The sequence below is a fragment of the Aspergillus alliaceus genome (genome assembly GCF_009176365.1).
Source record: "Aspergillus alliaceus strain CBS 536.65 unplaced genomic scaffold BDW43scaffold_18, whole genome shotgun sequence".
In the NCBI taxonomy this organism is placed as follows: Eukaryota; Fungi; Ascomycota; class Eurotiomycetes; order Eurotiales; family Aspergillaceae; genus Aspergillus; species Aspergillus alliaceus.
In genome coordinates, this window is record NW_022474701.1 from 445,064 (window position 1) to 470,479 (window position 25,416).

Below are 25,416 nucleotides of genomic sequence, written 5' to 3' on the forward strand. Positions count from 1 at the left end.
CTCAAGGGATATCGGCTTACTCTCCAATCGTGTGATTTTTACCTGCACAAGGCTGGCTGTTGGCCCGTTTTTATTGCCCTGGGGGAACCAGAAATATCCGTGTTTCTCGAGAAGACATTTCCACAGCGTTCTTCTCATAAAACTTATCCCGTACAGACAGTTAGTTGACAACATTTACACGATGGCTATAGAAGACTGGCTTGTATCCTCCAACTTCCTCTTCTTCTTCGGCCCGCGGCGTACCGCATATGTTCGTGTCCCGGGAGCTCGACCGAAAAACAGATTGCCCGCATCCCTTGCAGTGCACAGCATCTTGGATAAAGGCGGAAGAGCGGCGTGGCTAGTGTACCCACCGATTCATGACGAGTTCGACGATATCGCCGATCCGTCCTTTTGCTATGGGGATGACAGAAGCAATTTATCCCATTTATCGAGATGGAAAGCGAAGTTTAAGTTACCGACCATACACTTCTCCGAGGCGACTGAGAAGGCCTATCCAGACTTGGCATCATGGGTGCAGGAATGTGGTGCTCCTGAAGTAGGCCTCTTCCTCTCTTTCTGTTCTTTTCTTTCTTTTAACCAAGTCGCGTATGTCTGCTGACATATGGTAGTGTGTTCATGTCTTCGCCGATAATGATGGGGGGTTCTGAGGCCGCTCACTTTTGGGGAAGAAGATTGGAAAGGATTGCCAGCCGATCTTACACACAAGCTCAAGTTAAAGGATAAGCTACACGGTAAGGCATATTACACCGCCATGGGCACTGGGGGAGCCTATGTTGTAATATACAAAAATCACCGGGTGGACTACGATCTCAAAGGGGATTTCAAAGGACTCGAGTAGCATCTCATGTACGGCCCCACGCCTCTTTATATTAGTATGAGCCACTTTGAGGATGACGTATACTTCCTGGCATATAAGGATGGTAGTTTGGTCTACAACTTCCCTAAAGACCGGAATGGCGAGAGCACGTGGCAAGATATCGAACGTATGCTCATTGACTCGCCCATACTAGATGTCGTTGAGAATTCGGCGACCCCAAAAACTGCTCCGGGGGATACAATGGGAGTGAGTCCGGTGCGATCCATAGCAGAACCAGCCGTGGAAGAGCCCACCCCGTCTGATCAGCCCGAAATCAACCCAAGCTATAGACGGAATGACCTCGAGGAAGGGAGGGTGCTCTGCGAAGGACAGTTGTGGGGCAATGACTTCAGTCTATCTCTTCGTATCTTGGATCGTGAAGGGTCATGAGCTGCGTCTATACCAGTAACGTGTGCGTCTACAGGGGCTGATCTCAGAGATTCATTGTTATCGGTGGGATCCCGCTTGGGGAAAACTATACAAGCTTCTTTAACACATTGATGAAACAAAATTCCTTGGTCTCGAATGAACTCGTATATAAATTCCTTACACCCCAATAGAGCATTATCTAATTGGGGAAAGATTCAAGCGACTAACTTACGACACACTAAGGCGTCGCTGGAAAGCAACACGACATGTCACACCGAGATGGTCAACAGGAAGCATACGAGACTGTAAGCAAGCAGCGTAGCAATGCCAATATCCATACCTCACCGATCAGCGATTAGGTGGTAGAAGGTGCACTCTCAGATGATGGGCTTGGGCAGCCCATCCCTGTGCGGCTCGGGATGCACAGGCAACAGAGGCCAAGGCGGCGGAAATACTTACTGCATCTGAGGAGTCAATCTTGACCTTGCAAGGACTGGGTGTACGCCGCATATCTAGAGTGACTGCACAGGAGGGTCCAGCCCAGGTTTCTTTTTGCGAGCCCTCCAACAGATCCGGGACATTTACAGCCCGAGCTAGCGACTTTGTTGCTGGTGTTATCCTCGGTTGCAGCGACAAAGTCTGGCGGCGAAGTATTGTTCTTAATGGAGAAGTAGAGCTGGCGGAGGCGTGCATCGTGATTCCCAACCGTTTCGTGGCCTGTCGTCGGGTCCTGCGAGCAGTTGTACATACAGAGCTCCCAGGTAAACATGAAGGTTTCTTCCTTAGTCAAATGGCTAGTGCTAGCATACGATACGTACGGATCGCTGCTGGAAGTTTTGATCTTCCGTCCTTGGATCGCGCCCCCTGTATGGACCCTATCATTGGTACTGACATTTTGTTGTTCTATATACCAGCGAATGCTCGGATCAAAGCTCTTCAGCAGGCTCGGCTTTTGAATGGCGAATATGACAGGATTCAGTGGCAAAGGGGGTCAGCCCTCATTCCTTGGGGATATTAAGTCTACCACTGCAACCGCTGGAATTGGAGAGTTGGACGCCCAACTGCAAGAGAGGCCGCCGTGCGTTAGAGCCAGGAGAAGCCAGTGCCAAGGAAGGAAACCCATGCTAGCACCAGTGGTGAGAGGAGATTGAAATTGGAAAACTCTGATAGGGACTAGAATGTGGAAGAGACGGCGTTCTAACCGAATATGAGTTTGGGAATTCATGAAAGTCCTCGGACTGAGAAACATCATCTATCTTGGCGGCTAGGATTTCTCGACTAACCCCAGCACTTACACCACTTTCCGCAGGGAGTCAAAGCCACCAACCAGTTGACAATGGCCACTAACATTGCCAACTTCGTCAAGACTCGAAGTACGGACGGGTGGACATTGACTGTGAGAATCCTGGAGGATGTTCTTCGACATGTTATACTTGGTATACACAGCTAACATACTTCCTTCATCCAGGTACCTGATATCCCCGATATTCCTCCCGGCGAACAAGGGCACCGATGACATTATCTCGCGTTCTTTGTGATCCTAAAGAATCTACTCCCCGGGAAATCAATGCCTACTGCGGCCGTGTCGTCGTACCACTGCCTACAACCATTGCTAATGGCTTGCTAAATGGCCCTTAACAGTAGGCGCTGTTGCCGGCTTCTGCACTAACTAGCTAATTAGTGGATAAACAGGGATGACTGGACTCCAGAGAAGCACAACGCGTTCACCAAATACACAGCCAATCAATCGATGCCTGGGGCGAGGTTGTAGAGAAGTTGCCGGCCGAACTAGTTAGCGGCACTGATGAAGGAACCGACGCGCTAACAGAGCTCATCCCTGACCACAAGTTTGTTGAAGGCTCCACGATCAAGGTTGTCTGAACAAGGACACGATGAAACTGACAAAGGGCTGCTACCGCAATCAACGCAACTATCTTGCCACACCGGGTGGGAAAGCCACTACCGGTATGGAGAACGCTTGCCTTGATAACCAATTCTCTGCACCATCGGGTGTAGACTCGATGGGGAAAGAGATGTTTGGAAATATCACCATGGATGATCTCATCATTGGATCGGTCCGTACCTACATCCTGAATAGGACGCTTCAGCCGACACAGAGGACGAGACAATCCTCGAGGACTTCTACAATGACAACATCACCACGCCAGGCCTCACCCGCTTTTCAGTATGCAGTGCTGATATTGCCTACCGTGCCTGGGACTACGGCAGCAGCCCGGACACCGACGCCCTCAAACGGCCCGTGTGTGATCTATCTGTCGCCAAACCATTGCCGCGACTCAACGTTCATCGACTAGACTAGTGACGCCTCCCTGACCGTATTGGACCGCATGCAGATCATGAAAAATATCGCGAATACGAATAGCAAATGGGAGGTTGAGAACGCGATCAGGTCGCAGCATCAGTTCGTGCAGTATGGCTCGTACGCGTTCTGTGTGCAGGGCAAGGGCAAGCACGGTAACATTGACTTCCCTATCGGCGCTCAGGATACTGTGTACGTCATCATGGATTCAATGAAGAAGTTTGGCATGGGAAGGTTGGGTCCAAGGGGAAGATGTCCTACAAGGGATCTTCCAAGGGCTATAAGGTTGGGTGAGGGTCGTGTCATAATTAAGGTGCTATCTGCTATATTCTGTTCTTTAAACAATATGCACATAGTGATATATTAGTGTGCGATAGCTGTCTTATACTGTACTCTTCCCTGCCCCGTCTGTCAGTATATATCTATCAACCTCAGCCTATGTGCCCCGCTGTGTCTTTCCGCCTCCAAATCCCAGTGATATGTCAATCAAAATTGTCACTAAGGCTCCGCTATCAGCCACCATCCTACTCAATTTATATTGTTGGCTTGGTCACGATATCAGGCCATTGTCAGGCCACAACACTATGATATCGTATAGTTGAATGATCATTCTAAGGCCTATAAATATTGCTCATTTTGTCAGTAGATAAAAAATCAGACCTCTTCATTTCATTATTGCATGCCTTAAAATTTATCGGTAGATTACTAGGAAATACGGAATCCCTCATTCCTAGTAAATATGCTACAGACCCTTGGGTAGTTCATGTTATCAAAGATGTGCAATGATATACCACAGTATATATATAATAATCATTACCAAACTAATACTGCACTTGAAGAACATCAGTTCTGTTAGATATCGTACTATAGAAATAACTATTTCAGCCTAATCCAAAATTCAAAAAAAAGCTGATTTTTTCTATATTAATGAGAAAAGCTACTTCTTAAACCTGTTTATGAGTCGCGTTTTGGCAGATTCGAGCCTTGTTGGAGGTCCACCCTTATCCGCCTGATCCGTGCTCCCTGCCTCACCTTGTCTATATATCTCCAGAGCCTTTCTATTTGAATAGCTCTAGCTGACTGTATCCCAGGCTAACAATAGTTGGTAGGAAAATGACAGCACGAGGAGATGTACCAAAATTTTATGAGGTGCGAACTAGAGGGGGACTGTCTGCTTTTCGAAAGAAACGGACAGGCGCTATCACCATGGAAAGATATCCCTTTATTTCCAGATTGTGAGATACAAGTAATAAACATGATATTCGAGATGCACCAGAAGAAGCCATGTGCGATGGGTTTCTAACACAGAATGTTCTAGATATGCAAAGAGGAACTTCATAACCCAATCAAGGATGATGCCGTTCAGAGCAAACGAAGACACATCCTAGTATAGAGCCGTTCCAGCGGACTCGGTGCAACTACGGAGGATTTACCACAGGAAAGTTTGGCCGCTTTTTATCCGGTAGGGGTAATCCGATTATCTAACACCAGGGTAGATCTGGGAAAGTCCGGATGAATTAGATGCCTAGACCGGGATTCCGGGCGACGATGATCCGCAGTTAGGCGCCTTGGCTGTTATAGATGAAGGGCAGACAGACTGGAAGATCATAGCCATCGACGTCAACGATCGGATTGCATCAAAACTGTCCGACGTAAACGATGTGGAAGCTTTCTTACCAGGATATGTAAAATCTCCATAGAAATGGTATCAAAGATACAAAGTCCCAGAGGGTAAAAAGGAAAACATCATCGCTCTTGGCGGTGAGCTGAAGACCCTTCAGTAGGTTATCCGTCCACCTCTACATCCATGCTTAATGGAGATATAGTTTCGCTCTTGGTTTGATAGAGTGGTGCCACGTTTCATGGCAGGAGTACAGCAAAGGTCTTTCAGTACGGAATCTTGGCTATGGTTTTCTCAAGTGAGTAGAGACAGCCACAGGTGTAGAATAATTAGGTTGTTCAACCTCGCTCTACCTGCGCAACGCTCATGTGGGCCTTGGACAAGCAACTAACCCGCGTATGTTTTGCACCTAATGTAACCCTAATAGGAAGTGCTCTCAGATAAGGTTTCGGACCTGGAGTTAACTCAAACAGGGGCGAAGGTTACATTCGTTTCTGAAAAGAAGGGCATGTAACCATGGTGTGTTTGGGATTTCGATATTTATAGAAAAGTGTTGTGCTTCAAAAGAGAATACCACTAGATTCGGGTAAAGAAGGGACACAAGTGCCCAAGTCTAGCCCTCGCTGGCGCTATGTAAATACGACCTTAATGGTTCAAGGTAGGGCGTAGTGCGGTGTGTGGGTCCAGGGACGGAGAACTCTAATCGGACCAAATTTGGATCCTGAAAGGCCCGATCTCTATATTTGGCATGGGAAACCAGCTAACATCTGTGTGCTTCGACAAAGATTCTTCCGACGCAAAAAGCCTTGGATGAGAGGATTTCCCCTGGCCTTACCAATATAGTCAAGATCGACACCCTCAGGTCATGAGGCTGTTGTTGGGTCCTTGTACACAGTTATTTATCCCGCTAGACTATGTGAGGTATTGGATTGACTAGACTTGTGGGTTAGATCCATTTCATAATAGGATATGTACAAATTCCCTCTGCAACGGGCGAAATGCTATGGACCTGGAGATTATAATCCGGTCCGAGGAAGGTAATGGAATATCAGATGCTGGTAACTAGTTAATTGTGTTCTGGAATCTAGCTTGTCCCAAAAACTGGGTGTAGGTTCCTCTTTGAAACCTGATTAGCTTTTGCTATACTCAAATCGTGGATAGTACGGTTTCAAACGTGGATCAATCCTACCGAGACGCTGGTCGACCACCCAGTGCTCAGAAGAAAAGAAAAGGAAAGTTATATAAGGACCCAGGAGATCCTCGATATCACATCTCCATCCCGCTATTTAATTCAATTCACTCTTTCAAGTTTCTTATCTTGTAATTTGCAGTATTTGCTTGTTTTGCTGTTCTTTCTTTTCTTTTCTTTCCGCTCCTTCTTGGAAAGATGAAGACTTCCACTCTTTGCACTATTGCCTTGTCGGCCACGGCCCTGGCGGTTCCGGTGTCTGTGACTACCAGTGACCGCGGCTTGGCCGACCCCGCCCCGGCCCTTGCCCCGGAGGCTAAGGCCCATTCTCGCCTGCAGGCTCGCACCTTTTTCCCCATGGGTAGCCTATGCCCACCATGTGGTGAAGAAGCAGCCAGTCTCAAGGCTCGCACCTTCCTCCCTGTAATTCAGGGTTTGATAGAGCACAAGATGAACAAGTTAGGCCTCTGCTCGCCATGTGATACCAACACCAACACCAACACCAACACCAACGACAATTCAAACACCAATGACAATTCCAATACTAACAACAATTCCAATACGAACAACAATTCCAATACCAATAACAACTCCAATACCAATAACAATTCCAACACGGTGACCAACAACATTAACGGCGGCACTCCTCCTACTGGCGGTATGCCTCCTACTGGCGGTACTCCTCCTACTGGCGGTACTCCTCCTACTGGTGGTACTCCTCCTACTGGCGGTATGCCTCCCACTGGCGGCACTCCTCCTACTGGTGGCACTCCCCCGACTGGTGGCACTCCCCCGACTGGTGGCACTCCTCCCACTGGCGGCACTCCTCCTACTGGCGGCACTCCTCCTACTGGTGGCACTCCCCCGACTGGTGGCACTCCTCCCACTGGCGGCATTCCAGTTTGTGAAGAGGGTGACTACAATGAGGAGGGCGAAGATTGTATTCCAACTGGCGGTACTCCCCCCACTGGTGGCACTCCCCCATCTGGCAGCACTCCCCCGACTGGCGGCACTCCTCCTACTGGTGGTACACCCCCATCTGGCAGCACTCCTCCTACTGGCGGTATGCCTCCCACTGGCGGTACTCCTCCTACCGGTGGCACCCCCCCATCTGGCAGCACTCCTCCTACTGGTGGCACTCCCCCGACTGGCGGTACTCCTCCCACTGGCGGCATTCCAGTTTGTGAAGAGGGTGATTACAATGAGGAGGGCGAAGATTGTATTCCAACTGGCGGTACTCCCCCCACTGGTAGCACTCCCCCGACTGGCGGCACTCCTCCTACCGGTGGCACTCCCCCATCTGGCAGCACTCCTCCTACTGGCGGTATGCCTCCGACTGGCGGTACTCCTCCCACTGGCGGTACTCCCCCCACTGGTGGCACTCCCCCATCTGGCAGCACTCCCCCGACTGGCGGTACTCCTCCTACTGGTAGCACTCCTCCTACTGGCGGTATGCCTCCCACTGGTGGCACTCCCCCATCTGGCGGTACTCCTCCTACTGGTGGCACTCCCCCGACTAGCGGTACTCCTCCTACTAGTGGAACTCCCCCCAGTGGCGGTAACACAGCTTGCGAGGGTGACAACACCTGCACTTCTGAAGAAACGAGCAACACAAATGGCAACAAGACGGGAACAAACAAGGGAGGCAATAGCTCTTCCAGCTCTTCCAGCTCTTCTAGCTCTTCTTCCTCGAGCAGCTCTTCATCTTCTACTACTGGCGGAACTCCCGGGTGCACTGAATGCGAAAACCCCCCTCCTGAGGACTGCGAAGAGTAAGCGGGCTCATACTGGATGGGTGGTGGCGCCAAAGGTGAGAACCAAAATGTTTTCCAGGGTGCTCCGTCTTTCCTTCCTTTGTAACTTAGTCCCGACTGTGTTTCTCTAAGCTGGATGCTGGATTCGATTATTGTTTGTTGGATTTCTATAACTTGTCACTCATTTACGTGTAATCGGTAATTCTCTCTTTTGCCCGTCGTTCGTTTACCACAATATGGCTTGAGATAATGCAGTGCCCTTTCAGATAGAAGTCTAGTATCTCTTAATGTTTTAATATATTCGCATTTCCCTTTCAAAGCCCAGGCTATTCCTTACAGACAATCCTTCAGTAAGTAGTATTGTAGTATTTCCTTTTTCCATATATGTGAAACTGTTGAATGGCTTGTCGAGAATAAAGAAAACGCCCTCTCCACGAGGTACCCCACCTTGTGACCCACAGTGAAGGATGACACCGCAAGCACATAGAATAATGATGGAGCTGGTGTAGCTCACGTGTATGGGATTGATTGTCTTAAGGTCTAAATCTATCATACAGAGATTCCTTGGTCAGGTCACGTGGTTGCTGCCTTAGGCTCCCATAGGCTCTAACAAATAATATCCACGGCATTCTTGACCACTCAGGCACAATAAACCATCTTCCTATTTATTGTTGTTACGCGTTGCGAGAGGCCTAAATCGATCCATAACACGTTTCCCTACGTAGAGGTATATATACTGTTCTCCATCTAAGGTCCATCTTCGTGCGTTTCAGAGAAGGATAATTTTTGCGGAATGTGTGGAATGTTTTCCTCTATTTTCCTTTTTCCTTTTTCTTTTCTTTTTTTTTTAACCATACCTTTAGTTCTGCTGGTGCAGTAAGGGCCGCAAAGCCATTGGCCCACTGAAAAAAGCGACTGACTGAAAAAGTGGAAAGGAGTTCTTGGCCGACTGCTTCCGTATAATGGGAATGGCTTTCCGGCCCGCTCATTCGCGCTTCTGCTCGGAAGTAGATTCCCACCTGTCGTTCGGCAGCCGTTCTAGGGGTTCGGGTTCAAATCCTAGAACCCACCCCGACCCGACAACTATCTGATTTTGATACTCCAATATCTGAACTAGATCTTAGAATTTGGTATACAGCATATTCTACATTGTCGTTGGGACTATGCCCTAGTTTTTGAAATTTTTACGTCCTTTTGAACGCACTGTTTGATGGGATTTCCCAAAAATCTAAAAATAAAGATGTTATAGGTCCTTACCTAATTAGGTATAAACTACATTGAAACTTATGAAGCTCCTGTATATAATAGGGGTCGGTAGCCTTGGCAGATCGAGAGTGCGAAATGGGGCTAGAGTCACGTCGAAAGTAGACATTGAACTTCGTGGAAATTACTTCTACCTCAGATGGTGCACGCAGCTAAGTAACACTTGTATGCTCTGTGTGAGTGCACTGCCGGGGGCTTAGCTCCGAGGAGTTCATGGCATCAGATATCCCGTCCGACAGATCCACCTTGACAATCGCCCCACTAACATGACGTTGTGGTTGGCAATCTCCGTTTCGATATCAAGGCTTAATGAAATCTTTATTTCATGTCAACTTTGTGCTTCTCGCAGGCCAATGTGTCATATCATTCTACTGATTCTTTTTCCACCATGGGTTCACATTCGAAGCATGCCTGTCAGCGCTGTCGCAGGTCCAAGTTAAGGTGCGACAAATCGAGGCCTCAATGTATGCGATGCCTGCGAAACGGCCAGATGTGCGTCTACTCAGAACAGAGGTGAAAGAATCTTTTACATTCAGCCCCGTGTGCCTTCAGCACAGCACAGCATCGTCCGGATGCGTTGGTAGACAAGCTCCACCCTCATACTTCTAGTGAAGCTCTTGATCAACCACACTGCACCCAAATTCCAAGTAGTACTTTAGCACATCCGGTGAGCACATACCCCTGAGCTCAACATCGTTGCATGAGACAGTTATTGTTACGTGCACTTATCAAGATTATACAATCCTTTCGCTCCTGTCTGACCGCTGACCTACCGAATTAAAATTGTTAGATCTCAGAGAGACGGAATCCGATCCCGAGTGCGTGTAGGCGTTGCCGTCTGCTCAAGGTGCGGTGCGGGGGGGCGATGCCCTGTAGTCGCTGTTTGAAAGCACAGTTAGGGCCGATCTGTTACTACCCCGTCAATACCTCACGCAGAAGTAAAGGCCAGGCAAGCCGAAGATGCCAAACCCGTTGTGGAAGCAGCAGTTTCACATGCATAGCCCCTGGAGTGTGGTTTGGTGCATTAAGTTTGTTTCCTTTCTCCGTCCTAAGCTTGAGTCCACAATAAAGCCTGCACTATCACCACAATCAGAAGAGAGGTATAGATCAGCTTGGAGAGGCGAACTTACAGAATGGGACCAAATGTGGGACCAGCAAAACTTACTTCTGAGAAGAGAGCAATCATCTCTCCACTATCTATCGGTCCCCAGATGTCCGCCATAGCACCGTCAATAATTGACAGGGCAGCGCAGCCGAAAGATCCAACAAAGAACCGGCCGACAAGTACAGTCTCCAGGTTGCGTGCAAGTGCAACCGGAATTTGGGCCATGAGAAACACCGCAAATCCCAACGAGCAAGGGGCATATGCGCCCGTACAACTCGGATAGAGGGCCCCAGAGCAACAGTCTGACGACAAAGCCCTATAAGATGGTCAAATTTCGAGTACGTTCGGTGTGGCACAAAGCCCACTGAAAACGAGATCTAGGCCTTACAAATATTGTCAAACTGATTCCTATGATTGTAACTTCGGTTAAGACGTGATATTCTTCCACAGTCACAGCCGTTGCCTCGCTAAATATGCTACTATCGAAAATGACACAGAGTCATCGATGACAGAATCATAGTCAGGAGCCATTTCGAGTCGATTCGAATTCTGGATGTCCTGAATCTTATCTATTGTACTCCTTGAGCGTCCGTTCGTGGCTCATTTTGCTTCATAGAGGACGAATGCTGCAGCTCAGTGGGACAACCAATAGCTACGTGCGCAGCAGTTTCTGGATCGAGGCAATGACGGTTCACCTTCTGAACTCGACAGTGTGCCGGCGAGTGAAGGGGAAGATCAGTAGTGGATTATTCCGCTAATGGTCTGACAAGGAAGCTAGGGGCTCCAGCCTGGCTGAGACTGGCACTTACTCTCAGTGGACCCAAATTGCCAAAAGGTCGGTGTATTTGAACTCACAGTGTTGCCATTGACCTGGGGAGAAAGATTTTAAACATGTCCCAGTAGTCCTAAATAGAACTGTATGCCAAATTCGCTATACACCAGAGGGTGATAATCGGTGATTTCAACGGCAGGTAGGAAGAGGTACGAAGGAGGTAAAGCTTACACCAACCTTTTAACTAGTCGAAAATACCGTATGCTGTCGAAATGACGCCTTGCTGCATCCTTATCACGCAAAGTAGCTTTGCCTGGTATTCATACGACTTGATCAGAAGCTGGGAAATGAAGAAACTGAGGACGGAATTTTGGGGGTGGCAGCAAGAAGATAGGCCAGGAGTTGCGAAATACATATGCTATATGATTCAAACTACTTAGTTTGAAGGCTACTAGTAAATTTTGAGAGCGGAGACCTGGCTACCGGTTTCTTTCTATGTGGTACCGCTTATCAGATAGAAAGTGAGGTAGTTTATGGACGATATATTTCAGTTCGAAGACTTTTACGCATCGGCAGTTATAGTGGACTCCGACACGACCTAGCCGATCTCCGGCGTGGGCCAGAAATGAACATTTTTCCAGGTTGTATCAGTAAAATGCTTAGCCCCAGATCATACGCCATAGCAAACGATAACCTGATGTGGTCATGGATCAAGATAATTTCGACAAACTAAATCAACACTAAAACTCCGTAAGGTGAACTTTCTGTCTATTCTCCTTGCCACTTGTATTTGTTCATTGTTATTCTGGCGGAGCCCGTTCTGTTTATCTTGTTCCCATGGTGCTTTATGTCTGCGGACAAATATATACCTGATTGAGTACCGCATTATATTGTTTCTCTCGTCAATGAAGCCGTTGCTTCTCTTCGTCTTGTTCCGCTCTCGTCGTAGTATCGGAAAAGCGGTTCTAAACAAGTAAGCTCTAAATGCCCCGTTTACCGAACATGAAAACGAACCGCCCTAGGACTTTGATCACAGTAGATAAATCGGTGACACCCGTCTAGGTCCGACAGATCAGTTAGATGTAGAGGTACAATAGGAAAACCCATTCATACGGGGGAGATAGGGATTATCTCCTGCAAATGAAAGGCAGCGTGCCAGCTAAATGGATTCTGTCCGCTAAAGCTAGTATGGTACTTGCCACAGAATGCATACGACTCCGCTCAGCCTTGACCCTGGTACATTAGATGTATTACTTCTCACGGGACCCGGTTCGAGGCATGCCATAGAGTACCAATATAAGACGCATAATAAGTAGGATATTTGATTAGGTACAGAAAACCGATGGAGCATATGGTTACATCTTCCAAAGGCCATAGCGACACAGGCTGGTCTGGATAGGATTCTCTCTCCATACCAAGATCATATACTAATTCGCTCCAAAATATCGCTTCTTATGACAATCCGTTTCTTGCTGCGAAATCATGCCAATCCTCCATGATCTTAGGGTAGGAGGAAATGGCCCCTACAACCGGAAATGCACATGCTTTCAATTACAAGGTCATGTATATGTATTTGCAAGCCAATCTAAGTTGCTACATCCGCTAGCAGCTCATAATGATTTGTCCTTGTGATCGGTGCTGGTCATTTATTTCCCCCCCAAAATTCACAAAGTACACCTATGATAGGTAACAAACAGGAGAGGATCCTTGAATAGGGCTAGCCAAAGAATGGCCCCCGGGCTGGGCATCTCCCATTGACCCTAATTCAAGATCCAAGCTGGTGCCAAGCGAATGCTCTAATACTGCCAATAGGCGGTTGACTAAGAGGGACTTCGTCAAGAAATACAGGTCGCGGGAGTGGGATATGGTGGGTAGGGTACTGAGTAGCTTTATAGCTGCTTATGCGCAGGATCGGCGAATACTAATAGCAAAGTAAGAAGGGGACCAAAGGCATAAATGATATTGGCAGGTTAGAGCGGCAAATCATATGCAACGGGGTCGGCAGAGGAAGATTCGGCAAAAATTCTCTGTTAAGATTCTAGTACGACCAGCACTAGTAAAAGAGAAGTAATTTACGGTACTACATATCTACCTACTCGCTGATAAAATTATGCACCAGAAGCATTATGTATTCGACCTTATATGTGGTACGAAATTGTCGTTTAGCCTGTGGTTTCCCCCACTGATTTCACTCCTCATTCCCATTAGCATGGATCCGAAAGTCGGACAATTTAAAAATAAACCTTGAGCCGGATATGAGAGGTGAACCATGGATGGGAGCCCAATGGGATGAGCCAGAGATTGTCTCGGGGCTTGCGGGTTCCGAGATTTGGCTTCATCCCTCATGAATAAGACATTTTCACTGTGAATAGTGTTGTTAGGTTCAAGACAATGTGGGTCACAGTTACATCGACTCAGCCTCAAGTTCCACTTATTATTCGACAAGTTTTAAAGTGTCTCCGTTTCTACCTTAAAGGGAGGTCGTGAAGAGTGGTCGTTAAATATCAGCATTTGACCACCTCCCGAATTTCTTTGTTGAACGTTGTCAGCAAAACCTGTCATTATGCCCATCATATTTTCCTCTCTTCTCGTGGCTCTGCTTTCACTAGGCAGTGTGCAAGCAAAACCTGCCAATTGGCTCTATACCAGCGACCTCGATAATGAAGCCCAGAAGCTTCTCGACCGTCCCGACATCTCTGGTGTCCAAACCCTATACACCTGGAAATCTCTCGAGCCCCAAAAGGACACCTACGATTTTTCTGCCATCCATAATGATCTGAACCTGACCACGTCAAAAGGAAAACACCTCTGGATCCAACTCCAAGATCGTTCCTTCAATATTGCCAACGACCCAGTCCCATCCTACCTGTACCATCCTATCTACAACAATGGTAGCGTCCCACAATGTGACGCCCCGGACTGCGAGGAAAACTTCATCCCCGGAGGATGGGCAGCAGCACACTGGAATCCCTTTGTGCGCGTCCGCTTCCAGCGTCTTCTGGACGCGTTAGCGAAAGATCTGGATGGGAAAATCTACGGCCTCAATCTCCCGGAAACAGCAATCGAGGTGCAAATGAACAATACGCAAACCAACTTCACCTGTGAGGCGTACTTCCGCGGCGAGCTCGAGAATGCCAAGCACGCTGCTAAAGCCTTTCGTCAGAGCTATGTGGTGCAATACGTGAATTTCTGGCCGTGTGGCTGGGCAAACGAGAATCAGTATCTTTCTGATTCCTTTGAGTTTTTTGGGCAAAATGGGATCGGGGTTGGTGGGCCCGACAACATCCCCTATAAGAAGACGTTGGAGAATAATGCCTATCCGTTTATGGATGCCTATCGCAATCAAGTGCCGATTAGTGTGGTTGCTGTGCAGGAGCCGGATTTGAAGGCTGTGAATCCCAAGACGAATAGGCCGTTCACTAAGGAGGAATTTGTGGTCTTTGCGGAGGGGAGATTAGGGGTTGATGTTATTTTCTGGGCATTAAGTAGCCCTTGGCTGCATCTATGATATTCTTAGGTGCAAGGATTACCCGGATGAGTGTCTTGTTAAAGGAAGAGCGACAAGAGGAAGGTGACAACTTTCAACATATTTTCCATTAAAGAATCCCTGTGTCCTAGCATGGTGTAAAATATTAGGGAATAGGGTTGGGATTATTACATGTATTTTATGGTATTTTCTGCACTTTTTCAATACAGGCAATCTTACGTTTAATCGACTAGTGAATGATGGTATCACGATTACAGTATTTTCGGTGCAGGCCGGTTCAAAATGGAATGGAGTAATTTGGCTTTTATAGAACCTCAAAATATAACACAATGTGCATACAGAAAGATAGATAACCATAAGGGTGCCAGCAGAGCATAGCCTGCTGCCAGGCACTGAAGATTGCCACACGATGGTACCTGCTCAAGCTGTAGGAGTAGAACACATGTATTGTCCGGTTGGGGCTCATGATCGATTGGCAAGGGGCACGGCCTGTCGTCCAAAGAAGCTCAAGGAAGACAAGCAAATAGTCAGGCCCAAGAGTTGTAAGGTGAGGTTCACAAACCATAAAGGAACCTCTCAAGTGAGAAAGCGGGATTTACAATTGCTCCTGTACAGTGTACCAGGGGTCTACAACGTCGCTTTCCTGGCTTACACAAGCAAGCTTAAGCCCCTGTTTACTGCAGGCTCACAGCGGGTTCGAACTGCGAAATAAATCATGGGAATAGGAATGTCGGACTTATTCCTAGCATCGTAGTAAATTGAGATTATACCACATGCTGATGTTTAGTCCGTTCTAGTACAGTAGACGATATTGGTACTTCTCCTGACTATTGGTATCGTATGATGGTGATCAAAATACACCAAAGTCAACGTTGATCGTACCGGGTTTTGTGCTTAATGAAGTATAATAGAGATACGTCTTTCAACGTTACAAGGAACGGTACAGCCGATAACTGGCTCAAGTTCCCTGGTGGCTGAGGTTCGAAGGGTCATGCCTCAGTGCGGAGTAGCAATTATGAGAAGAGGTATCTTAAAGTATTGAGGCATCATTCCCCAAAAGCCCACCTATGGTAGATATTCCACAGGGAGATAAGTTCACTCGATATGGCGAATCAGAGAAACAAATCTAAGGATGCAAATCTAAATAGAGGTCTACCAGGAGTCATTATATACATGCCGGCTACACTTATCCACCTGCTATAGCAACGATTCGAAGTATAGTCGGCGTCCTTTATTAGCTTAGTCAAAAATCTCGTGGAGTTCCGCGGAAATGAAGCTTGGAGTTATGTTCTGAGAGATGATTTAAACCGTAATGAGACCCCGACAGTCGGTAGGGCCATCATCGGACTTCCAGACGTCGGTAACTAAAATCGGGTTAGGATATAATTGACGGCTCGCCAACTAAACAGGGTGGGTACACCATGGTTACATTAGACATCATTAGGTCACTTTAATGAATACTGTTACAAGGGCTTTTTTGCCTACTAGTTATGTTACGAACGAAGCCGAAAGATCTGGGATGGATGAAACAAATTAATGAGACCTCGAATACAATTATCGGTGTGCTTGAGTGATACACTGATCTCGCCTTGGATGATGGGATCCTTATCATTATCTATATAAAACTTAAGCAATTTGGGCCAACTCTTCAATCCTTCTGTAGGCTCTTGGAAATCCGGAACAAACTGATCTCAACTTTAATGGCTTCCAAACAAACTCGCAGCAATCTTAAGCAATACCGTGTTTAATAGCTATGGCAGAAATCCTACATTCCTCTACAAAAATAATCTCATTTATATGAAGACCTGCGCAGAGCTATGGCGCAAATGTCCCCACTAGACGATGGAAAAAAATGATTCATTACGAGGGCTACGAGGTTCCATCATGGCGACTGACTTCTGTACCCCCGACTCCTTACCTCTACGAATAGACGTCCATGTGTGTTCCTCGCTCTCTCTCAGCGATTGTTCACAATGGGAGCAGATAGACCATTTGCCATTTGTATACTATAGGGTGTACCTACGGTGATAGAATGCTAAATCAGACGGAATATCTACATACCACACTGTACGGTAGCATTTGCAGCAGTAATTTTCCAATAAACTGTCTACCACAAACTTGGTACGAGTCTGTTACAGGATCGAAACATGGTCTCCGCCTGTTCTTGATTACCTTGCTTAACTTTAGAGAAGATATATATATTTTATATTGATGGATTGCGACAATTTAATAGTTACGTGTTTTCAATCTAGATATCAACGATCTGTTTAACATGGGCAAGTGAACGGTATTCAAGATGTTAGATCATCCTTATAGATCATTCTCTACAACGACGAGTCAGCCCTCGCGCCATAATTCATCAATATTTATCGGTCGTCATAGGTGCTAGATTGGCTTATACCGCGAAGCGTACTATATATTTTTGGAAACTGTTATATCTTAGCGCTTCTCTTTTATGTTGAGTTTCGCGATTATTGTATTTTTAATTTATTCTCACGAGTATCTTATGGTGGTGTTATAGAATTGAAGCCAAATGCTAAATTTTATTTGTATCCGAGATTAAACAGAAGAGAAAAAAAAAAGCAAAAAGAAAGCTAGGTTAAGGGATGTTATCCACTTGAAAGATTTCCCGCTAATCTGCGCCCATTGTCGCTCTCGCAAGAGCCAAGCTAATGCCGCGAGCCGTCTGCTGTATCGAGGTTTTATAGTGTTGTGTCTTTGTTCATATCATCTCCCAACTTGGTTTCGTAAACGGATCCACGCATGTCGCGGAAATATTTTTCCCTTAGCGGTTCCTTCATTAGCCTAGCATATTCTTTCACCTCACTATTGCATACGCGATCTTGCGAAACGAAGGCGCGCCGCTAGGAAAGCGGGACTACATCCTGAGTTTTCTCGCCCCACAAATATCCTAGCCCTAGCTAGGTAAGACATGGCCGCTGCACTTCCACAGAACTCTTAGGCTGAGGAACCACTTTCGAAAAGTGTGAAACAATTTTAGTAAAGAAGGTATTGCCAATGTTAGCACAGCAATCCTAATGGGGGAATGTTGCTCTTGCTCTTGCTCTTGTTCTTGTTGTTGATTGAGGCCCAGGGGGGTTTATTTAGAAGCATTGGCGCACACCAAGATAGTCCCTTAGCGGTTTGATGGTAGCGATCCATGAACCAAAGGATTGAGGACGGTATTAAGCTCTGTTCAAGCGCCAAGTGCCCGGACCTTGGCGCCTTTACCTCACGACTTTTGGCAGAACATAGCCCTAACCTAAAATCTTTGGCGTTGGCGCCAAAGTGGTTACGCAATCTCGCCTAGCCATCTTCAACGAGGTAGATGTAACCTCACCAAGACAATCCGGTCATGTGTGTGTAAACCTACACTCTGCTTTTACTTTCCCAGGTAACCTAGATAGTATCCAGTGTTTCCGAGCTTAGATTTTTATTTCGATGAGAGTCTCTGTGGTGACTAGCGACCAAATTATCAAGTCTTCCTGCGGGCTACATATTTGATTGTTTATGCGGACCTCAATCCACCCTTTCGGATACGGATTGGAGCGCTATGAGGAAGAGGACATCGCAGGTTCGAAGGCCAAATCCAAGGCAGGAATTATGATCGGCCTCTGCTACATTTAGAGAACTCATTAATTATATCTAACCTTATATATGTCTAAGGTCTGTTCGACATATTTGCGCGACTGATCCAGTGGTTTCTATTTAAAGACAATGTCTTACCGGAATAGCATACCCAGAAGAAAGAGCTCAAAAGGATCGGAGGCACCACGTCACATGGGGAGACTGTCTTAAAATCACAGATTATTTAACTTCTTGCATGATGTTACTCCACTTTGACCCTGATAAAACCGGCCCTTGTCCCAAGTTTTGCTCTGTATCCGCCATGCACCGGTCACGATGCTCGTTCAGTATGGCATCAAAGCATGCCAGCAATATAAACACTGGCTAGTAGCGTCAGCCGTGCTGGCCTGCCTTCTGTTCTATGCTTCAAACGTGATATTAACCGCCCGAATGTCCACTGTGTCAGAGAGAGCGGGTAATTCAACTCTGGGATTTGAGAGAATATTCTACATCAGCCTGCCACAGTACGTTACACCCTCTAGCTCTACATCTTGTTTTTCTGTGGAAGTGGCTCGGCACGAAACAGACTGATCACGAAATCCACGTCTAATCTCTGTTTTCTGTAGACGGACGGATCGGCAAGATGCTATGAGCCTGGTAGCCGCTGTTTCAGGTCTGTCTTTGACCCTTGAGCATGGGGTAAGAGAATCCGATCCACAGTCCATTTTCTTAAGGGTGGTCTTGGAAAACGTGCAATACTGAAGGTTCATAGGTCAATGGCAGCTTGATGAGTTCAAAAGCCCGACCGGAGTACAGTGAATCGCTTCGACCTGAGCAGCTAGGAAGCTGGCGTAGTCATGCCAATACGTGGAAACGAATAATCGACGAGAAAGTTGAGACAGCCTTGATCATGGAGGATGATGGTGACTGGGATGTCAACGTGCGTGATATCTCAAAAGAACTTTCTCGGCAACTATCTCGACAATCCCTTTTCTCTGAGCTCATGCCCACAAAATCGCCGAAGATCGCACCCTATGGTAAGCCCCTTGAATCAAGTGCCTTAATTCTGGATAGCCATCGTGCTCACCATGAATTCCAGGTCCCGGATGGGACGTATTGTATCTGGGCACATGCTGGGATATTCCAAATATTGATACCCGACCCCCATCGTTTGCGTACCATGACCCTCACGCTCCATCTCGAACAGAGCTGGCGCCATCCTTTACTGGGGAGCTTGAAGGATGGGGGCTAAAAGTCACGGGCAACACGCGGCATCGTCTTGTTGCGCCGTCCTGGTACCCTGTCTGCACATTGGGATATGCCGTGACAAACCGCGGAGCACAGAAGCTCCTGTACAATCTGGGTGGCTACAGAGGTATTGGCTCCCCAGTGGACTTGGCGATAATCGACCTTATACAAAACAATGTGATTAAAGCCTACACCATAATCCCGCCTTTGTTTACAACATACCGAACGCGGACTACGAAAGACAGTGACATCGACGAGGATACGTACACGCGAGAGAGTGCGGAGAATATACCTGTAGGATCTGAGAACCTGAGATCAAGTGCACGAAAGGCTCTTTCCTGGATGGGAGAACAACTGGGATAAAATGATTTGAGTTGTTAGATTGTTAGTCCTACCGTCCAAGCCTCATTCATGTCAGCATTCACTCTGATCTCGAGTCTATTGCGAATAAGTAAATATGTACACTAATGCAGGAAGGGTGATCTTCATTTGCCAACCAAAATGAAGGAGGACAGACAGTAGTGGTCAACTTGTTGGGAGATTACATCGTCCTAATGAGTAGGTAGATTAATCGTACGGGTCTAAGCTACCTGGTGATGGAATATAGAATTTTTTAATATAATACTAGAGCAACCAAAATAAGGACCCAACTTTAATGGTAGAGATAGCCTATCAGGGAAGTCCAGCAGCCTTCTTGAGAATTTCTAAAGATATTTTATATTTTCACGCTACTCAAAGTGCACGCACTCGCGACGACCATGGTTCCGAGTGGTGAAAATACCGAGGCCATTGACAGTGGGGACATTTGAAGACAACGTGCCAACCAGAAACATGTACTTAATGAACTATCTCTGTATACGAAGTGCCTCAGCCTAGTGACTGCCAAAACCACATTATGTGGCCTTATAATAATAGCCTCGATAGCTATTATTGCCACAGGCTACTAGAAGACCACAACCATGACTGCTTTCTCCACAGAGGCTTATATAATCCCGTGATACTCCGAGAGGGACTTTTGGAAATGCTGTTCACTCCATTCCACAACGCTTTACCAAAGCCATACTCATACTACTATCTCTGCCAGTCACTCGTTGTTTCCCTTAGCTCTATTGCTGTGGATTTATATTTTTTTCCTTCGCTCGATCTCTTCAATCAGTCGTCGAGATAAGAGGCGGCTCCCTGTATCCCTTGGCTCCTGCGATAGCGGAATGTTGACACGGTCGTAGCAACAACAATAAACATTGCTAGGTGGGCCGCTTGACTTAAATATATGGCTTGTGGGACATGGCAGGATGATTGGGGCCAAAGAGTTATGTGTGTTTATGCATATTATTGGAGCGGCGTTAGTGCTGCAATTGTGCTTTCGTGCTCTCCAAGAGATCGCCGTACGGGCCCTGGCGCGCTCAAGTAGCGCCCGTAATGGGGGCTATGTACATATCGAAAAGTATGCGAGATCCAAGATACAGCCGGCCAAGCGTATCTGGGTCTTGTTAACATGCATGGGCTGTGGTTCTTTGATCGCCATATTGCGGGTTGCTATTGCTGCCAATAATAGGTTCGCCCTTGAACATTGGCTGCAGCTTATGATCTGGGTGAGGCGTCAAGCAAGGTGCTAGCTGCGATGTATACTGACAACCACAAGATTGTCATGCTGATGCATCATACTACTCTTGTAACAGAGTCGGCATGCACCTCGAGATATTTGATCGGATTGAGAGGATGTCTCAGCTGCTTCGTGGTAGCACTGCTCTCGTTGGTTGAGCGATACACGGATGAGGAACTAGAGAAATCAACCGAGGCGCTGCTTGTGCTCGCTCGGATGAACGAAGGCATCGTGGGGATATCAGTCTTGATCATTCTGTCATTGCCGCGACGATCCCGTATATTCCGGGACGGGAAGGCAATTGATGGTGAAGGCTCATCCTCCGTCTTAGGTCGTCTTTCTTTCCACTGGGTGAGCGAATTGGTCAAATTGGCCGAAGCCCGTCGTCGGGTGACCTTGGATGACCTACCGCAGCTCGATGAACGGATACGAGCAAGGGCTCTACAGGAAGAATTTGCCCAAGCCGCGTCCAAAGGTACTTCACCTCTCTACGATGAACAACACTTGTTGAAGATATTGCTCGTTTCTCATGGCAAGGCCCTGCGTAACCAAATCATTCTTTCTGTGCCGCTGGCCGTGGTAGCGTTCATGCCGCATTTAGCACTGTGGATGATACTACAATTGCTTGAGGCACAGTCTGCGAGGAGCACAGATGCTGCATCGTTGGTCTGGTGGGCGTTGGTCTGTGGCCTCACAATTGGTCTCTCCGCGTGGCTCGAGAACTGGCTGCTGTGGCTCGCCATGAATAAGATCTCGGTCCCAGTGACGCAGCAACTGACGGCGATTCTTTACGACAAAATCATCGGTCGATCTCACCTGGGTGGGGAGCTCAACGAGCAAAACCTCACAAACTTGATCGCCCTGGATACGCAGCGCATTGCGACCGTGGCAGGTTTTCTCTATTCTAACATCCTACAGGCAATGAAGTTAACCGTCTCCGGTACCCTGCTCGCATACTTGCTGGGATGGCAAAGTTTGCTGGGAGGATTGTCCACCCTAGTGATCATTATGCCATTACATCGTATCCTTTTAGAGAGGTACGGTGCAGCGGAGCGCACACTGACTGTTCTGCGGGATAGCAAAATGACTGCACTGACAGAGGCGTTGCATTGTATCCGGCAGGTCAAGATCGCGGCGCTGGAACAGAGGTGGGAGGAGAAGATCAATGAGCTTCTTGATCGTGGGCTGCAGGCACACCGCGCTGCTTTCCACTGGTATCTGATGAGTTTGGCGTGTCATTTGGTAGGCCCTGTTCTGGTCTCGGCAACGGCGATAGGGATATACACGTGGATACATGGGAGTCTAACGCCCTCTGTGGCGTTTCCTGCCCTGTCCTTATTGGGATACGTTCAGTTCATCCTAGGCCTCATTCCTGACCTGTGGTCTGGGATCATCGGCGCCAAGATCAGCTTACGGCGGGTGGCTAGGTTTCTTCAGACTGAGACAGTGCCATCCATCATATTCCCAGGGGACTGTATAGAGTTTCAAAATGCCACCGTATGTTATGAAAGCGTTGAAGGAGCCCAGTGCTCAGGGAGCTTGCGCGACGTAACAGTCCGCTTCCCACCGAAGGAGCTAAGCATTGTGACTGGCGCCACAGGGGTGGGGAAGAGCCTGCTCCTACGAGCGATTCTGGGCGAATGCCAGATTCAGTCTGGGATGCTGAGACGTCCGATGCCCGCATCGTACGATGAGATCTACGCAGAATCAGCAACCACACAGCCTAGGTGGGTGGTTGACAACGCCGTCGCATTTATTCCCCAGGTTCCCTGGCATGAAGCCGCCACAGTACGAGATAATATTCTTTTTGGCCTATCTTTCGAGCCGGAAAGATACCGATCTGTATTACATGCCTGCGCATTGACCAAGGATCTTGAGCACCTTGAGCACGGTGATCTGACGGACATCGGCCCCAATGGGTGTAAGCTCAGTGGAGGACAGAGAACGCGTATCGCCCTTGCTCGAGCCTTGTATTCACGAGCTGGAATCCTGCTTCTCGATGACATTTTCAGTGCGGTCGATGTTCACACAGCGCGGCATCTCTTTAACCACGCTTTAACAGGCGAACTCGCCCAAGGCCGAACACGAATTTTGGTCACGCACCATGTTCAGCTCTGTCTCCCTAAAGCCAAATATATGGTCTCTCTTGACAATGGGACAGTGGCTTTCGCGGGTATTCCATCATATCTACTGGGTCAGAGCCCTGATGAGAATAAAGACCCACCGGGTAATGCACACAACCCTGAGATACATACGCTGGAATCGAGACCAGAACCACGTTCAAATAACATATTAATTTCGGGAGATGCTCCCACAGAGAAAGTAAGGAGCACGTTCGTAGAGGATGACTGCGCACGACAGAATCCAGTCCGACAGAACCGTTTACGACACTACATCCAAACCAGCGGTGGGTGGAAGTCATGGTCTGTAGTGATTGGATGCTATCTTACCTACAATGGTCTTCTATTAGCCTTGGTACACACCCCTACCGCTCACCTATTGACCGTGCTGTTCTAGACAATACGCTAACGCCAAAAAAACCAGTACTCCTGGGTCCGCCTGTGGACCGAAAGCGCATCTTCGAGAACACCAGACCATCGGAGGATGGGATACTACACGCTTGGCTATGTCATCATTGCATGCACCGCATGTGTAGTGGGCTCATTGCGATCCTACGTCGTGTTTGGTGCGTCCCTCCAAGCAGCAAGGGAGCTATTTCACCAAACAATTCATGCCCTCCTACGAGCACCACTTCAGTGGGTAGAGTCTGTACCTACAGGCAACCTGCTGAACCTGTTCGCGTCAGACTTTTATCTAATTGACTCGCGGCTGGGGTTCGATCTAATAGGGCTATTTAGCGCGGCCATGGACTGCGTAGGCGTGATAATGGGTGCGGTGATGGTTTGTCCGACGCTGACAGTGATAGCTGCGGTCCTTCTTTGCTCCGTCATCTGGTATACTAAGCGATACGTCATTACTGTCTGTGAGATTAAACAGCTCGAGGCAACCTCCAGGGGTACAGTTTCTGAGCATTTCAATATGTCCTCGCAAGGGCTCAGCACAATCCACGCATTCTGCCGGACGAAAGACTATACCAGCCGTATGCATGAAAAGATTGACCAGCAGGCAACGACTTCTTGGTATTTGTATCTGCTCAACCGGTGGCTGACGTTTCGCATCAATGCTCTGGGCACGATCTTCTCATTATTTACGCTTTTCTTCGTCGTCACTAGCCCCTCCATGACGGGCTCGTTCGCCGGTTTTGCCTTGGTTTTTACCAACCATCTCTGCCATGCACTAGTCATGCTGAGTCGAACGTACGCAACCGCAGAGATGGATTTCAGTGCAGTGGAAAGAGTCATGGAGTATATTGAAGTACCAACAGAAAATAGTGGCGGTGCAGATGCTCCCGATGGGTGGCCTACGGAGGGAAAACTATCTGTCACGAACCTGACCGTGGCTTACGCCCCGGAGCTTTCTCCGGTCCTTTACGATATCAGCTTTGACGTGGAACCAGGACAGCGCATTGCAGTCGTTGGACGGACCGGAGCAGGTAAATCTTCGCTTGCGCTGGCAATGTTTCGTTGTCTGGAGGCCAGCGAGGGAGCAATTTGGATTGATGGGATTGATATAAGCACCATCAACTTGCACCATCTGCGCAGAAGACTCGCGATGATTCCACAAAATCCAGTGCTTTTCAAGGGCACTGTCCGATCTAACTTGGACCCATTTTTCGAGTACTCCGATGAGTCGCTGATTCAAGCGCTTAAGCGAGTCTCATGGGAAAGTCCCGAAGCGCTTCATGCATCTGTATCGGACGGGGGATCTAATCTCTCTTGTGGAGAACGCCAGATCCTTTGTCTTGCGAGGGCGATGCTGTCAGGCCCAGCTGTACTAGTTATGGATGAAGCAACCTCTGCCGTGGATCACGGCACAGATCAGTTGATCCAGCGCTCTATTCGCTCTGAAATGGGAGGGAAAGCCCCTACACTCCTTGTGATCGCTCATCGTCTCCAAACTATCGCAGATTTCGACCGTGTCCTTGTCTTAGATCAAGGAAGGGTAGTGGAATTCGGGTCTCCCCAGAACTTGATGCAGGTGCCTGACGGGGTGTTCCGACAGCTAGTGGACCATGACACGGATAAACAAAAGCTTTATTCGCAGATGCATATTGACAACGGCCACATATGGCATTGAAACCATGACTCCTGCTTGTCTCTATGTATCTATTTATATATATACATGGGCGAGGATAATCA

At 47.7% G+C, this 25,416-nt stretch overlaps 10 protein-coding genes across 10 annotated transcripts; 7 read left to right on the forward strand and 3 right to left on the reverse strand.

The window, feature by feature from the left end:
* Positions 1–181: 181 nt before the first annotated feature.
* On the forward strand, positions 182–650 carry BDW43DRAFT_310569 (uncharacterized protein; the record flags this gene model as incomplete). The annotated part of the gene is made up of 2 exons (XM_032046969.1): positions 182–538; positions 612–650. 2 exons carry the CDS (start codon positions 182–184, stop codon positions 648–650), a joined length of 396 nt encoding a protein of 131 aa, XP_031901052.1.
* A 227-nt stretch (positions 651–877) lies between these two features.
* On the forward strand, positions 878–1,249 carry BDW43DRAFT_310570 (uncharacterized protein; the record flags this gene model as incomplete). The annotated part of the gene is made up of 1 exon (XM_032046970.1): positions 878–1,249. One exon carries the CDS (start codon positions 878–880, stop codon positions 1,247–1,249), a length of 372 nt encoding a protein of 123 aa, XP_031901053.1.
* Positions 1,250–1,576: 327 nt separating this feature from the next.
* On the reverse strand, positions 1,577–2,747 carry BDW43DRAFT_310571 (uncharacterized protein; the record flags this gene model as incomplete). The annotated part of the gene is made up of 4 exons (XM_032046971.1): positions 1,577–1,749; positions 1,814–2,177; positions 2,253–2,466; positions 2,524–2,747. The coding sequence occupies 4 exons, from the start codon at positions 2,745–2,747 to the stop codon at positions 1,577–1,579; spliced, it is 975 nt and encodes a 324-aa protein (XP_031901054.1).
* Positions 2,748–3,120: 373 nt separating this feature from the next.
* On the forward strand, positions 3,121–5,248 carry BDW43DRAFT_310572 (uncharacterized protein; the record flags this gene model as incomplete). Its single annotated transcript, XM_032046972.1, has 5 exons — positions 3,121–3,303; positions 3,327–3,488; positions 3,544–3,740; positions 4,953–5,010; positions 5,078–5,248. 5 exons carry the CDS (start codon positions 3,121–3,123, stop codon positions 5,246–5,248), a joined length of 771 nt encoding a protein of 256 aa, XP_031901055.1.
* A 1,381-nt stretch (positions 5,249–6,629) lies between these two features.
* Positions 6,630–7,116, reverse strand: BDW43DRAFT_274557 (uncharacterized protein). The gene has a single exon (XM_032041740.1). The coding sequence runs from the start codon at positions 6,988–6,990 to the stop codon at positions 6,787–6,789; it is 204 nt and encodes a 67-aa protein (XP_031901056.1). The 5' UTR covers positions 6,991–7,116; the 3' UTR covers positions 6,630–6,786.
* A 668-nt stretch (positions 7,117–7,784) lies between these two features.
* BDW43DRAFT_274558 (uncharacterized protein) lies at positions 7,785–8,368 on the forward strand. Its single transcript, XM_032041741.1, has one exon. The coding sequence runs from the start codon at positions 7,811–7,813 to the stop codon at positions 8,132–8,134; it is 324 nt and encodes a 107-aa protein (XP_031901057.1). The 5' UTR covers positions 7,785–7,810; the 3' UTR covers positions 8,135–8,368.
* A 1,996-nt stretch (positions 8,369–10,364) lies between these two features.
* Positions 10,365–10,705, reverse strand: BDW43DRAFT_310574 (uncharacterized protein; the record flags this gene model as incomplete). The annotated part of the gene is made up of 2 exons (XM_032046973.1): positions 10,365–10,452; positions 10,506–10,705. The coding sequence occupies 2 exons, from the start codon at positions 10,703–10,705 to the stop codon at positions 10,365–10,367; spliced, it is 288 nt and encodes a 95-aa protein (XP_031901058.1).
* Positions 10,706–13,815: 3,110 nt separating this feature from the next.
* BDW43DRAFT_310575 (uncharacterized protein) lies at positions 13,816–14,760 on the forward strand (the record flags this gene model as incomplete). The annotated part of the gene is made up of 1 exon (XM_032046974.1): positions 13,816–14,760. One exon carries the CDS (start codon positions 13,816–13,818, stop codon positions 14,758–14,760), a length of 945 nt encoding a protein of 314 aa, XP_031901059.1.
* Positions 14,761–18,642: 3,882 nt separating this feature from the next.
* BDW43DRAFT_310576 (uncharacterized protein) lies at positions 18,643–19,917 on the forward strand (the record flags this gene model as incomplete). The annotated part of the gene is made up of 4 exons (XM_032046975.1): positions 18,643–18,830; positions 18,933–19,005; positions 19,079–19,343; positions 19,406–19,917. The coding sequence occupies 4 exons, from the start codon at positions 18,643–18,645 to the stop codon at positions 19,915–19,917; spliced, it is 1,038 nt and encodes a 345-aa protein (XP_031901060.1).
* A 929-nt stretch (positions 19,918–20,846) lies between these two features.
* BDW43DRAFT_310577 (P-loop containing nucleoside triphosphate hydrolase protein) lies at positions 20,847–25,354 on the forward strand (the record flags this gene model as incomplete). The annotated part of the gene is made up of 3 exons (XM_032046976.1): positions 20,847–21,146; positions 21,197–23,632; positions 23,702–25,354. The coding sequence occupies 3 exons, from the start codon at positions 20,847–20,849 to the stop codon at positions 25,352–25,354; spliced, it is 4,389 nt and encodes a 1,462-aa protein (XP_031901061.1).
* Positions 25,355–25,416: the final 62 nt, after the last annotated feature.